General features: G+C 33.5%; 1 protein-coding gene across 1 annotated transcript in view; it reads right to left on the bottom strand.

Annotated features, from left to right (window-relative positions):
- Positions 1-16,059: 16,059 nt before the first annotated feature.
- CENPW (centromere protein W) overlaps positions 16,060-16,320 on the bottom strand; it is a 203,521-nt gene continuing 203,260 nt past the window's right edge. Inside the window, exon 3 of the mRNA XM_087865470.1 lies at positions 16,060-16,149. Within this exon, the coding sequence (XP_087721596.1) occupies positions 16,060-16,149 (90 nt within the window). The remainder of the gene's footprint in view (positions 16,150-16,320) is intronic.

Here is a 16,320-nt window from a genome sequence, read left to right as displayed (position 1 = left end):
CATTCATTCTTAAGTGATTTATAATATATTGTGTATCTATTTCTATTTTGCTTAAAACTTTTCTTCAAACTTTATCCATATGTAGGAATAAACAATCATCTACAGAAAGATTGAATGAAAAAAAAAGGAGAGGTTGGAAGAAATCCAATTTCAGGAGAGGAACTTCAAAGATAGCATTTTTATAACATTTTATTACTGCTTTTTTTAAGGATAAGACCAATTAGTTAATTTAACAATTTCCTGATCTTTCTCTTATTTTTATTCCTTCTTTTCCTCTGTCTTTATTCATTAATTGTGTTTCTTAGTAACAAGTCTTTGCTGTATAATAATTTTCAAGCTTGCTACAAACTTTGCTATAATTTCCTAGTAATCTGAGAAGACAACCACAGCTGCAATTTTGAGGCAGAGAGTGATTCCTGATACTGGCAGTTTTCCTGAAAAGAAAAAGGAAATATAACTACACCCACAAGTTTACCACAAATAGTAAGCTTGTGGCAAATTCTAAAATTTGCATACAATTATCATTAAGTTGAACAAAAGCATCATTATCCCTAACAATAGCTGTCTTCAGCTGCTAAAAGAAGCAAATTCAGCCAACTCTAGCTGTATAACATTTTATGAAGTATATTAATGAGAAGCCTTTAATGGAAATCAAGATTTAAGCCCAGTATTTCTCAAACTGGGGTCTGTGGTTCCCTTAGGGAAATGTAAATACATTCTCAGGACCCATGAACACTCAAGTTTGAGAGCCACTAATTTAAATCAGTTAATAAACAATTCTAATATTTACAAGATTTCTTAAAATCACATTCTCTTAAGGACAATTAATACTTAGTATTCTACAATAATACCAACAACATGCTTAGCCAGAATTTAAATGTTAGTAATTTAAATGATAAAACTGTTCAACATTTTGAGGACTGCTTAAAGTTGTGCTTTTAACTTGGGAGTGATTTCTAACAAAGTGGAGGAATGAAGTAAAACTAGGTATTTGAGCCAATCTTTATCTTGAAAAACTACTGATCCCAAGTAAAAAAATGCCTAAAGACTAAATACACAAGGATAGAAAATATATCACAAAGGAGAATGTAAAAAGTAACATCAGCAAGATGGCAGAATAGGATGTTCCAGCCCACACACCTCATAGAAGCACTGATTTAACAATGATAGATGGACCAAAATATCTTTATGAAGGATACAGATTTCAGTTAAGTGCAACATTTCAGATGAGTGCAACATCAAGAATAGCTGAATTGAAATGGGTAAGATGAGCAATTTTACTTTAGCTGCATCAGTTCTTCCAACAAGCCAATACAGCTCAGCACCAAGAGATATCAATTTGATCCAAAATCTCTCCTTGGGGAAGAGAGTAGAGTGTGCATCCAACATCCCAGGCCTTCCGGTCAACTGGCTAGGTACTGGTTTATGTCTTGCCTCACACAGATCACTGACAGAACTGGCAAGATCTAGATGTTTGAGGCAGCAAAATATACAGAAAAGGAAAGGGTGGCATACTGCTACCAGCAGGAATCTGTGAAGTTTGGAGAAGATGCACAACACTAAGACTTTTCCCCCAGTGAGTGAGAAGAGTGAAGAGCAAGTATCCACAGAAAAGGTTTGAAAGTCTTCCAGAATCTAGCCAGGCTGAGTGGTGAAGGTCTTTCTCTGTTAAGGCAGCCCTTAAATATAGACAGAGGTGGTTGTTTCTTCATATGTCCAGACACCAACACAAAGCTATAAGGAACATGAAGAATCTGGAAATGTGATACATTCAAAGGAATAAAATAAACCTCCAACAACCAACCTTAAAGAAAGGAAATCTATGAATAGCCTGACAAAGAATCCAAAATAATTGCCTTGAAGAAGCTCAGTAAAATAGAAGAGAACACAGACAAATGAAATTAGGAAATAATATATCAACAAAATAAAAATATCAACAAAGAAATAGAAAACATAAAAAAAGAGCAAAATAGACATTCTGGAGCTAAAGAACAAAATAATTGAACTCAAAAATTCAATAACTTCAACAGTAGGCTAGATGAAGCAACAGAAGAAAACAAATCAGCTACCTTGAAGACAATATATTTAAAATTACCCAGAGAACAGAAGGAAAGAAAAAGGGTGAAGAAAGCCTACAGAATGTTTAGGAAACCACCAAGAAATCATTGCATTTATTCTGGGAGTCCCAGAAGAAAAGAGAAAGAATGGAACAGAAGGATTATTTAGTAATAATAGCTAAAAAATTCTCAAATCTGAGGAGGAAAATGGACATCCAGATTAATGAATCCCAAAAGATTCCAAATAGGGTGAACTCAAATAAATCAACAACAGAACACATAATGAAATTGTCAAAAGTCACAGGTAAAGAGAGAATTTTGAAAGAAGGGAGAGAAAATTAACTCATCACATACAAGGGAAACCTCATAAGACTATCAGTGGATTTTAAAACAAAAACTGTACAGAGGGAAATGGGATAACCTATTCTAAGTGCTGAAAAACAAAAAACTGCCAAGAACATTATACCAAACAAAACTGTCCTTCAAATATGAAGGAGAAATAAATACTTCCCCAGAAAAATAAAAGCTGAGAGATTTCATCACCACTGGATTTGCTTTAGAAGAAATGTTAATGGTAGTTCTCTTGTGTTGAAATGAAAGAGCACTAACAAACATCATGAAAGACAATGAAATTATAAAACTCCATATAAAAGTAGCTATATAGATAAATAAAGAATGTTATAATCCTGTAATGATATGTATATCACTTTAATTTAGTATAAAAATTAAAACAAAATAATAACTATAACAAAAATAATTTTTAATGAATACACAATATAAAAGATGTAAGTTGTGTCATTAATAATACGAAGTGTGGGGGGTGTAAACGTGTAACATTTTTGTATGCATCTGAAGTTAAGTTGTTATCATCTTCAAATAGACTGCTAAAATTATAACAAATTCTATGTAAGCTAATGATAACTGCAAAGAAAATACCTACAGAAGATAAACAAAAGAAAAAGGTAAAAAAATCAAAGCATATCACTACAAAAAAATCAATGAAAAAACAAACAAAAAGATGGAAAGAGAGGAAAATAGGAACGAAAGAACTACAAAGCAAACAGGAAAACATTAACACGGTGGTTAAGTACTCCTTCATCAATAATTACTTCAAACAAAAATAGTTTAAATTCTTCAATCAAAAGACAGAGTGGCTGAAACGAATAAAAGAACAAGACTCAACATATGCTGTCCACAAGAGATTCACTTTAGATTTAAGGACATACATAGACTGAAAATGAAGGGATAGAAAGAAATATTCCATGCAAATGGTAACTAAGGGAAAACAGGGCTGGCTATACTTATTATCAAACAAAGTAGACTTTAAGTAAAAAACTGACAAAATAGACTAAGTAAAAAAACATTGAAAAAGCCTAGGAAGGACATTATATAATGATAAAATGATCAATTCCTCAAGAAAATATAACAATTACAAATACAATATTCAAAATCCAACATCAGAGCACCTAAGATATAAAGCAAGCATTGACAGAACTGAAAGGAGAAATAGAAAACGATTACAATAACAGTACGAGACTTTATTACTCTGCTTTTGCAAATGGATAGACTATACATAGACTAAAGAAAGGACATAACATAAATTCAATAATCAATGTTGTAAAACACAATAGACCAAATGAACCTAATATACATTTATAGAACATTCCACCCAACAGCAGCAGAATAAACATTCCTCTTGAGCACACATGGGACATTTTCCAAGATAGATCACATATTAGGTCACAAAAGAAGTCTTAACAAATTTTAAAAGATTGAAATCACACCAAGTTTCTTTTCCAAGCATAATGGAATAAAATTAGAAGCCAACAATAGAAGGAAAATTGGAAAATTCACAAATATGTAGAAATTAACACATTCCTAAAAAGTCAACATATTTTTTATTTCAGTTCTAGAGAGACTTGAGAGTAGAAGAAGGCAATATTCAAAGAGTTTATGACAGAATTTTTTAGAATTGAAGAATAACATAATTCCTCAGATTAAAAAAATAAAATGATTCTCATACATAATAAAAATAAACCCAAACTATACCAGCCATGTTAAGCTAAATTATACTGGAGTAACAAATTACTGAAAAATCTTAGTATTTCATTACAACAACTGTATATTTTTTTACTCATGTTATATATCCATAAGTTTACTATGCCTCAGGTTCACGTGTGCACTCCAAAATCCTAATAATTAATGGGTATCTCTTCTCTGGGATACAGTGGGTCTTGTAGCACAGGGTAAAGAGAATAGTGTGAAAGCATGAATGGCTCTTAAAGCTTCCACTAGACTATTACACATGTCACTTCTGCTCCTATTTCACTGGTTGAAACAAGTCACATGGCTAATATTGATATCAATGGGACAAGGTTGTATAATCTTTCCACATTAATATGATCTAGCATATTCTCATCTAGATTGTATTAATTAGTATCAAATTGGTAAACAGAAACAACAATAAGTATTTTAAACAACAGTATATAATATAGAGAATTATTTACAGTGTGTTAGAAAGGCTAGAAGAGCAAAAGGGAAAGTAGTGTTATCTAAGTGATGCTGTTTCTGAAGCTGTTGGAAAAGCTAACACAACCATATTGCAGGAATCTAACACCTCATAGTCATGGGCACTGAAATATCTGGGAGCTATATTCCCACTGTTGTTGCTGCCATATCGATGCTACCATTGTGGCCTGCTACTCTTACTGCTAGAGATTACCTGCTATAGCTGCTAGACAGCAGATTTCATTACAGGAACCAGAAATCTGAGGTGCTGACATTGATGGACTATTGCTGCTGCCACTGCCAGGTCCAGAAACAGAAGAAGGAAAGTCAAAGACAAGGTGGATATCATAAAAGCAACCAGAGAGAAAAGACACACAAGGAAAAATTAGATGAGAGAAGATTGCAGAGAACCACGATGGAAGCTAGAGACAATGAATAACACTTTTAAAGTGCCAAGGAAATATAAATGTTAACTTAGAATTCTATATAGCTAAACTCATTCAAATGTGAAGCTTAATAAAGAAAACTAAATTTGCCAAAATTACAAGGAAGAATGTTTAAATATACAATGACAGCGGAAAATGTTAACACACATCTTTAGAAAGTAATATATAAATCAGATAAAGCATTAGCAAGCAATATACAAATAAGTTTAGCAAAAGTATGTAAGTTCCCTAAATCTCGCTTTTTTCATCTGGGCAGTAAAGACAGTAATGGCACCTATCTCAGAAGACTTTTGTGAGGCTTAAAAGAATTGAGATGTAAATTGCTTAGTACAATGTTTGGACATCAGACAGACTCAGTACAGAAATCCAGAAGTAGCTACTGTTGGAATAGTGCTATTAATAGAATTAGCAAGGGTTGTAGTAGCAGTAGCAATAGTGATAGTGATAGCATCTATTCTCACATTTTTTACAGATTCTCATAAAAATCACAAAAACTAAGAGATGGTAGAATTATTAAATTTCATTTGCCTATATTTCTATTTGCATTAAACAGATAAGCATTAAAATGCAATCAGTACTAAGTTTGTATGTGAAAATCTGACTTCCTAACCATTCCTTATATATATTTTTATGAGAACATGGTTACTATGGATTTTTAAAGGAATAAAAAAATAAATGTAACATTGAAAATATTTCCATGTTCCTCTAACTTTCCCCTAAATATAAAAAATAAAGTATTTGCATGGACTGAAAATTTACAGAAATTTCACATTCTGATTTAATACTCATTATCATATTCCTTGAGGATTCTAGAACCCCACTTGCAAGTTTTCTTTCCACCATGATTGCTGCTACTTACTATCCTTGGTAAATCCTTGACAAAATCATCTCTTGCTCATCTGAATTCCATTGTCATTTTTCTTCCCCTGTCCTAGCCACCCATTAACAAATGCCTACTCTCTCCCTATCTTACTTACCCTAAGGAACTTACTCCCTCATCTTTTTATTCTGACCTCAAAATGTGTCTCCATACCCATTCTTCTTTCATTTCTCAGGAAAAGAGCTGGCAACTCCTTCTCCTCAGAGAGAAACCAAGTCTTAGTATTACCTAGAATTATATAACTCGATCTTAATGATTACTGTTCCCAGTGTACTTAGAAATAGAGGTTCTCAGTTCCTGAAGTTGAGACTTATTATTTGTCCTTGAGCAAATAATTTCACCTCTCTCTTTGTCAATTTTCTACTCCTTTATAATCTTACTTAACTCCTTTATAAGCTACTTATCTCTCCTATGGTTATCTTCTTTCATAAAAAATTTCCTCACCACTTTTGCACTCAAGATTTTGCCTTTTTCTGAATTACAGTATATGTTGACTGTAGTTCACCTTTGCTATCAATTACATTTTGTCTTGTAATATTATTCATATTTGGATATGTCTAGGTTCATTAGGTTTAGATAGCATGATGCCATTTAGTTCTCCTACTGGGCTTAAACTAGAGCTTTACACATGGTGAATAAAATAAAATTTACCCAAAAAAGGTTAGAAATAATTGCTTTCCAACTTATGATTTAATTTATGCAATAAAATAAGATGAATTGATGATAAGTTAAATCATAATTTCATTTCCTTAGATGTAAGCACAATGTGATGTTTTTCTTTCTTTTTTTTTTTTTTTTTGCTTTTTGTTTGTCTTTTTATATGCCGTTCCTATTATGTAAGGAAGGAGAGCACTTCCATCATTCTTTCCTATTGCTGTTTCTTTTACTCCTCTTGCATATTACCAGTGGTTTTTGATAATGTGTTCTTTGGCTCTGGGTTTCCACTACTATTTAGTTCTCTTCCTTTTTCAATATTGTTTTGGTATTTCTGTGACATACAAAACACTAAAGATATATATAAATGTTATAAGCCCATTATATTGTTTTATTTAAAATTTGTTATTTTTGAATATACAAATCAGAAATAACATTTTTTGATGAGAATAAAAAGCAAATTCTCTTGAAAATAGAAAGGGTTAAGCTTTTTTTTTTTCATATATGCTATTGGCAATCAACAGATGAAGTTTTATGTCTTAGTTCCAAAGGCTAAACTTAATAAGTTAAAAATTTCAAAGGCTTAATAAGTGATAAAGATTTGTATAAATTAAGTAGCATGTCAAGTGCAAGAAAAACCAATCGAGTCACAGCATATCTAAGTGTAAGAGTGAATGTAGTCATAGCATTATAAGTAATCGTATGCTATAATCTTTTGTTTTATTTTAATTTAAAACATATTTTTGTTCATTTTGGAGGAAAAAAACCCGAAAAGTCAAAACAGACTACTGAGAACACCAGTGAATTTAAAATTCACTATGAGTAATGAGTGCCATGAAAACCCAACAATAGGAAGGCCACATTTCCCAATCTCCTTTTGAGTTTGTGTGTTAGGGATCTCTGCTTGAGAGCTTTATGAGTCATCTATAAGCAAAGATTGGTAGTTTATAAAACCAGAGCAGTAGGACCCTCTTGAGGTCAGTTAGAACAACTTGTGGTAGGATGCTTTTAGGACTAAGAAACTTAGAAATAAAAATATAAATAATATAACTGAAATTAAGAACACTTTTTATGTATTAAACGGAAGATAGCTATAACCCAAAAGAGGATTCTTGAGCTAGTACATTGATCCAAAGAAAATATCAGAAATACAGTTTAGAGAAATAGATACAGACAATATTTTAGGGAGATGAAGAGATATGACATTAGAATGAGAAGATCCAACACACATCTAGTTAGAATTCATAATGAATCCACAAATTCAGGAAAACTGATGACTATCAAACAGGATAAATTACAAGATAGTCAATCTCAACTTTCAAAAATCTGCCTGTGCTCTGTGTGCAAGTGACATTTCTGAACTAGGAATATAACAACATAGAAAGAGAAAAAATAAAGGGAGAAGACACACCAAGCAAATACTAAAACAAAACTAATGGAGCTTTGTTAGTATTTTTTTTAAAATTTGAAATAAAAATCATTACTAGAGATAAATAGGGTTAGCACATAATGATAATGTTTTCAATTATAAATTGAAGAATTTATGACAATTCTATGCCTTTATGTGCTTAAATAATATAGCTTTAAAATAAACAAAATAGATTTTTTAGAATAAGGAGATATAAAAGTTCATGATCATATTGAAGATTTTAACATAACTTTTTTTAGTAAATGACCGGAAAAGCAGACAAAAAGTCATTAAAGAAACAGAGGATTTGAATAACATGATTAGTAAACTTGATCCATTGGAAATATATTTAAAATACTGTACCCAACCACTGTAGATTTCATATTTTTTTCAAGCATATATGAATGTGTTTTTAAAAGTTGAGCAATAACAGACCACAAGTCCACTTTCAATTACTTTCAAAGGATAAGTATAATAAATACTATAGAACATAGAACATTATATATAATATAATGTATTCTTATAAGATATACCATATAATACATACTACTATAATATTATGCTATATAATATTATACTATATTGTGTAATTAAGGTAGAAAATAATAATAAAGCAATGACTAGAAAATCTTAAATTTGGAAATTGAGCAAAGCATTTCTAAATAAGAATAAGTACAGAAGAAATTATAAATTTTCATGAAAATTAGAAAATACCTGAAGTTATTTTATTAATAAATAGAATTAAAAACACTACAAATTAAAACATCTGGGTGCAGCTAAAATAGTGCTTAGGACAAATATATATATAGCCTTGTGTCTAACAGAAAAAGATGAGGGCTGAAAATTAAGCATTCAAATAAAGAAAATTGACTCAAGTGGAAATAGAAAGCATAAACAATTGCTAATCACTAAAGTAAATGAATCTAGAAATTCTTCCTCTAAGATTTTGTTCCCATAAAATGTTCTGGTAGAGAAGAGCTAAGAACATTTTCTGCACAGAGATGGTGTGCAAAATAGAATTATAAAAATTTTGCACCTATATGAGAATTACTTTAAAAAGCAAAAAATTGAGAACAACTCAAGTGCTTAATGATGGCACATAATTAAGAAATTCCAAGTTGTTTTCCTCAATAGAATATTGAGTAGCTTTTTAAAAATTTCTAATTTTTCTTTCCTTGTTACATTGCATTTTCTGGTAACCCTCAAATTCTAACAAAGTTTTATTACCCGTTAATTGCCTGGTGTTAGTTCTTACTTGGGAAATTTAGCATGTGTGCATTCTTGAATTCTGGCAGTCAGAACAGAACTAATGTATGCTGGAAACATTGATTATAAAGTGGTAAGAAAGAGCAACAGTAGAGTAGCAACCTATGGTGATATTGCATTAAGGTGACAATCGACAATCGGGATGGATGTGACAACATGTGAGCATTCCTCCAGGATCTGAAAAATACTTGTGGAACAAAGCCTGCTAAAAATCTTCCTGCTAAATGAATAACCTGAAATTCTGAGCTATTAATATTTGGGTATTAATATTAGAATCTGGAAATATCTCTTTTAAATATGAAAAATGCTTGGAACTTAGCATTGAATGAAAAATTAATCTGATACTACAAAGGATCATATATGTTTTTATATTGATCTGATATCATCATGATCATATTGTGTTTTTAAAGCCTATATATATGAAAGGATTTTATTGGAAGGAGATACCTCAACATGTTGACAATAGTTGCATATGTGTGGTCAGATTGGTATTTTTCCTCTTTCTTTTGATTTTCTTCATTTTCCAGGTTTTCAAGATGAGCACATAGAGTGATACTAATTAGAAAAATTTCAAAATGATTCAATTGCTCAAAGTGGGCAAAAGAGAGAAGGGAAAAACCCTTACAGAACAGGCACCCTTCCCAAAAGTGCATGTTCTACACTACATAGCCCTTTAGCTTTGACCTAAAGAAATAAACAAAAACTCAGTTTGTGCTGTACCAGATCTATTTCTAACTTAGTCTTAAGCATGATGCGTGCTGCTGGCTGTTTGCCTTTTTAATGTATTTTCTGAAATAGCCACAAAAATATGTAGTGCAAACATTATTTCTTCAGAACCCATCATTCATAAGATAACCATAATGAATTCCTCTGTCAAAGACTCTCAAAGAACATTAAATTTTCATTCTGAAGTGAAATAGAAGCCTGCATTACATCAGCCTGGCATTTTTCTGACTTGCATGCTGGTGGTTGCCAGCAACTTTCTTTTCCTGGTCTCTAAATTCAGGACTGAATGCAAACCACAGGGAACTACAGAGAGCCCAAACTGCACTGCTCTGGATGGCAAAAAAAAAAAAAAAAAAAACTTGATTCTGTTGGCAAACAATAGAACAGAGGGATGCCTCATCCTCACCACTCCCACATCATGACCAAGCAACACAACTCTGCCTTTAGAGCATTGGATAGAATTGTAACAATGGCAAATATTGACATGGCTTAGCATTTCCCACAGAAGTATCTGGCAAAGTTAAGATATTGGTTATTATTGTCTATTTAGGCCACCAAGCCTTTGATTTTTCAAGTTAATGTTATTCAGTAGAGATGAACTGGTCTACATGATACTTAATCAAAAACAGCAGCTACTGAAATACTGACCTTAAAACACCCCTAGTAACAGCATCTCTCTTGCTCCAGTTCTGTCTGTAGGTGTCTGTTAAGAACTCTAAAGTCTTTGTTCCATTGTCCCAGAGGAAACACACTGATGGGTATATATGACCATAAACCATTGCCTAGTTTTACACAAATATGCCACTCACTCTCCATCCAGAGAATAGTTCCACAGATTTTCTTATAATGGGATATTCCATAGATTTTCAGAAGGTCTTATTCACTTAAGCCCTGAGCAGCCTCTAAAAAACACATAAATAGATAAGAATATATCAAGCTCTACATTTAAATGGGTGCATCTAAATTGAGCTCCTTCTAAAAATATTTTTGCTTAACAATTTTTTTTAGAGAGAGAGGGTGCACACACAAGCGGGGATGTGGGGGGAGGGAGAGGGAGAGAGAGAATCTTAAATAGGCTCTACATCCAGTACAGAGCCTGACACAGGCCTGGATCTCAGGACCCAGAGATTATGACTGAGCCAAATCAAGAGACACTTAACCTACTAAGCCATTCAGGTGCCCCATTTAGCAAAATCTTTTTTCACTGGTAATGGAAAGGAAATTAGTTCCTATCTAAACTAAAGTATTTCAAATTGCAACAGTTCGGTATGCATAATCTTTCACCTTCTGTGATCCTACAATCCATGTGATCATATTCAAAGAGGCTATTGCAATCAGAGTGTTGATCACCAAAAATTAGTCATATAATAATTATAATTCTCCAGCCATTTGTTTCTATTACTTCTAATTTCAATGAGTCCATGCTGTACTCCCTGAATTTAGGAACTGTAATTTGGTGAAATAACTAAAAAATCATGTTTTAGAATTAGTGTTTTTCTTTTCTAACCCTCCCCATCCCCATACCTCTCCTTGTTTAAACAGGAATGAGAAAACATTTTACTCTACTACTGAATACTCTGTTGCCTGAAAGTACCTGAAGTGAAAAAGCTCTAAATGCTTCATGTCTGCTTCTGGGTAGAAACATTTTCAATACAGTCTGTTACATACCCAGGCTTAATACTTAACAGATTGCCTGGTAGTGCAATCACCCTTTTGCCTGCAGAAAACCAAAGGGCTCAAATGACGTGAATGACACTGTAAATCTACACAGCTATTCATTTCATACTGACTTTCAGTATTCTTAACCTCATCAGAGAGTCTGATAATCCTCAAATAATTTTGCTGCTTCTTACACTGTTGCCTGGTAATGAAAACATAGCCCTCCTTCCATCCATCAGCCTTCACATCACCCTTTGGGAACACTCACAAACACACACACACACACACACACACACACACACACTCATACACATACTAGATATTTTAATATGCCTCAGTGTTTATTTGGGGGCCTCAATTAGCTTATTTGGATCAAATCAGATAATCTCTTTGGTCCTTTCACTTTGGGTTTTATAACCTAACTTAACAAATCACATATTTGCTCTAAGTCTTTTTTGGTATGAAAAGAAAACGATATGGAAAGAGCTGAATTTTTAATATCATTAATCTATAGCTAACTCAGCTTGCTGTCTTATGCAATACTATGAGAAACAGCTGGGCCCTACTAACCAGAAAGCACTTTTATGGTTTCTCTTAAGGGCCATTAAATCAATGTGATGAGAGCACAGCTGGACTGGATCCTGAAAAATTTATCAGATCCCACACAATACATAAAGGAAGCATGCAGTGCTATTGCAGACTCGGCACCAAACCCTTGCTTAGACTGCAGGTGGAGTTTAACAGAATAAGCAAACTTTCCTATTGAGCCCTTGAAAATAATTTTTCCCTGTACGTCTCCCCTCTGTGTGGGTGTCTTCGTAAAATACCAGCTACTCATGCAAGTATTAAACAGAGTTTTCTGCCTGGATTTATTGGCATGACTAGGACATACAAAGACCTGCTTGGCTGTCCCAATATAGCTTTCAACACCAAGAGCCATGTTTTTTGCTTTAATAAATTTTAGCACATGGTGGGTCCAAAACTACAGCTCTTCTGAAAATTTAGAGAGCACAGTGACTGAATAAAGGCTTCCAGTAAAGGGCCAATGCACAACAACATTTACCTTATTAAACTGAAGCAAGAATAGGACAACTGCCAAAAATATACATCAGTTTTTTTTCTTTTCTTATTTGAACTCAATTTTCTCCAATGTTTTATGGATAGTGAATGAAACATAATCATTATTACTTAAAAGGTATGGAAAGATTTTGTAATAAACTAACAAGCACATATTACGTAAGACAGTGATAGAACTTTAAAACAGAAACTAGACCTCCCCAATCTGTTGGCAATTAGGCATAATTGCTTAGGGTGCTAACCCTATGGTCTCTGTTCTCTTAATCACCAGGTCATCCCGTGAAAGATAAGAGCATTATATAGCATAAATTTAAATCTAAGTTGCCAATTTTGTCACATTGTATAATTTTGTAACCCTAAGAAATTTATTTGGTCTTTGGAACCTCAGTTTCCTCACCTGTAAGAGGAAAATAAGAGAGTCTCCTTATTATCAGTATTAAATGGAAAAAATCATATAATGTGTGTGGAGTATCTAGTTCAGGGACTGGAATATTATTAGTGCCTGTTATATCTTCTATTCTTCTCCTTTCTTCCTCCTCCTCCATCATCATCAATTTTCACTGATTGTGAATTCCTTAACTGTAGAGAAAGTGTCTTACTTATTTGTGTATCCTTCATAACACATTTAATGTTTAATGGCTGAAAGCATTATTTAATCAATCCATGGATGATAAATCACTTGTGCTGTTCTGCCGGATGAAAATGTTTCAAAAATCAAGATCAAATCTCATCCCTAATACACAGTTGGAGAATTTTCCATACTATAGAACTGACAAGTTCCTTTTAAAATCCATACTGCTCAAAATACAAATTATTATGCTACAATATAGAGTGATTATTATGTATTTCATGGATGTCTATAAGAACACATTCTTTATTTTATTTTTTAAAGATTTTTAAAAATTTATTTATATATATATATAGAGAGAGTGAGTTGGGGCGTAGGGGTAGAGGGAGAAAGAATCTTAAGCAGACTCTGCACTGAATGTGGAGGCTGATGCAGGGCTCGATCTCATGATCCTGAGATCATGACCTGAGCTGAAATCAAGAGGCATTAAACCGACTGAGCCACCCAGCACCCATATAAGAACACATTCTTAGCAAATGATCAGATAGTAAAGCTACATCATGACATGATTAAATCAACTATTTATTTTAATAAACTATTCTTATATTACATAGCCATGCCATACTCATATCTACATAGTTTGAGAAATCTGCTCTGGGGTAATTTATAATCAAAACAGAAATATCACATAAGAAATAAAATAAGAAATAGCAACTAAAAATCAACCAGGAAAAAAAAAAACCAGACAAATAAGCTTAGTAAGATTATCTTCCAGAAAAGACTAATGATATTTTGCTTATTATGGGCAGTTTAGGGACACAGATTTTTTTTCTTTTTTTCCCCTCCTTATATTAAGATCAAAAGTATACTCCTACTTCCTTTCCTCTCATAGTTATTTTAAGCTTAGCCAGATATAATAAGGGCACCCTCAAGCAATAACAATGAACAAACTTAAATTTCAGAGGTTTACATTTTTTATTCAAGTTGAATTTTTTCAGCAACTTCCAGAAAGCTCAAGTTAAAACTACTTACATTGAACTTTCATGCCTTCTTTCAAAGCACTCTCCCCACCCCCAACATACAAACATATCATATGACAGCTAGAAAACTAGAGGTAAGATACATATCTTGTGACCTTATTACCTCTACAAATGAAGGTCCAGCAATCACAATGTTCTTGTGTATAACATGAAGATTCCTTTTATTTATAGTATAGTTTTGGATCATACAAACCCTGGTTTTAACCATCTGAGTACTAATCATTCATGTATGATTTATGTTTATAACATAGTTTACCCCATTTAAGTTTGGCACAAAATGAAGGATAAGACCAAGGCCTGTTTCCAATTCCAATCTAGTTAGTGTCTCAGAGCACTCTGATTTTGGGTCTTCCTATGATTTTCTCATTTCATGCTGCAGCATTGTATGTGGATTCTATATTCTATTGCCATCATAGCTCAACAGCTAAAGAACAGTTGAGAAAAAGAAGGAAGTAATGAGTTACACAGGAATTAAAATCATTAAGTAAAATTTTATCTGAATATTCTCGAATTTACCACCCTACTTCAAAAGGGAGCCCTCAATATTTTGACAGGGGTAATAGCAAAGCATCTGAGTCAGATACAAATAATATTATGAATAATCAGTATATTGTCTTCTTTTTCACTTTCTAATCTACCAAAATCCCCATCAAACCCAAGTTAGGACAATTTTGTAGATTTTCTATTATAACTAAGATTCACACTGGCAGTTAGAATATATTAAAAAGTAGTGGTGGTGCAATTCATCTCCTTCTGCAGGCCTGAGTTATCTGAGAGAAGTGCTCCTCTCAGTTAAGGAATGCGGAAATAGAGAATGGAAAAAAAAAGTTAGGTATATGAATTAGCAGCAGCTGAGACAGTCAAGGGTTCCCACCTCCACCTCCTTTCTGGTTAAATGTGAAGAACTTTTTAAAGATTTATTTATTTATTTATTTATTTATTTATTTATTTATTTGACAGAGAGAGAGAGAGAGAGAGCAAAAGCAGGGGGATCAGCAGAGGGAGAAGCAGGCTCCCCACTGAGCAGGAAGCCTGATGCGGGGCTTGAACCCAGGACCCCAGGATCATGACCTGAGCCAAAGGCAGACACTTAACTGCCTGAGCCACCCAGGAACCCCTAAACTTGAAGAATGTTTGAAATGAGTGAAGAGGAGTAAAAGCAACAGTGAGGCCCTAAATGGGCCTCCTATGAAACTACACAAGCCTCCAGACTCCTTGTCTGAGCCATGAAAGCCTGTGTTTCTAGTAGGCCAGTGCTGCAGCAGGTTCTGCATTATGTCTCATATCTTTTTCTCTTCACTTCACTAAATCTTGGTGTTTTTTCCTGGGATACTTATGCTCCCCTCCATTGGAATAGTGTCCAGCAAGGCAGCTGTACCAACTGCTCAAAATTTTCATCAATCTTCATTTGAGATCCCTAATTGAATACCTCTGCCAACAAGCTGGGAGATGTCCAAGATATCTTCTGGCCTGCAGGACTACCCACTGACTCCAGGCAGATGCAGACTCTCCTCGGAGCCATGGCTAAAGAAATACAGGCTGTATTCAGTCCCCATTGTCATCCTCAGCCCAGGGACCTTGGATAGAGAACAAACTCCATAAGAGATTGCAGAGGCCCTACATCCCAGAGGTAATTTTAATCCTATCCATTAGGAAACAATGCCATAGGATTTCAGATGGACCATGCTTTCTCGGAAGAATGTTATAATCACTGTCAGCCCATCATGCAGCAAAATACAGTGAACTTAGCCTACACTACCATCCAGAGTATCAGATAGAATGCTCTCTTGAAACAACCACCCCCATTTGCTTCCCAGTATATAGAGTGAATATAGCTCCCACAAAGAGCAAAAGGTAAGTCTGTAATGATGGAGGATAGGAAAAAATCTTTAAATAAAGAACCAAAAAATTTCCTTTGTAGGCATTTTGTAAGATTCATCTAAGTTCCATAAATTCTTCAAGTGTTGAGAATTAGCTTTTCGAATACAACCACCAACTAAGGAACAAGATGGTGGCACTAAGAATCTCACG

Source organism: Ursus americanus, chromosome 11, assembly GCF_024610735.1.
Source record: "Ursus americanus isolate L20-20 chromosome 11, mUrsAme1.1.p, whole genome shotgun sequence".
Classification (NCBI taxonomy): Eukaryota; Metazoa; Chordata; class Mammalia; order Carnivora; family Ursidae; genus Ursus; species Ursus americanus.
Note: the sequence above shows the minus strand (reverse complement) of the source record. Positions and strands in the feature narration are given on the sequence as shown.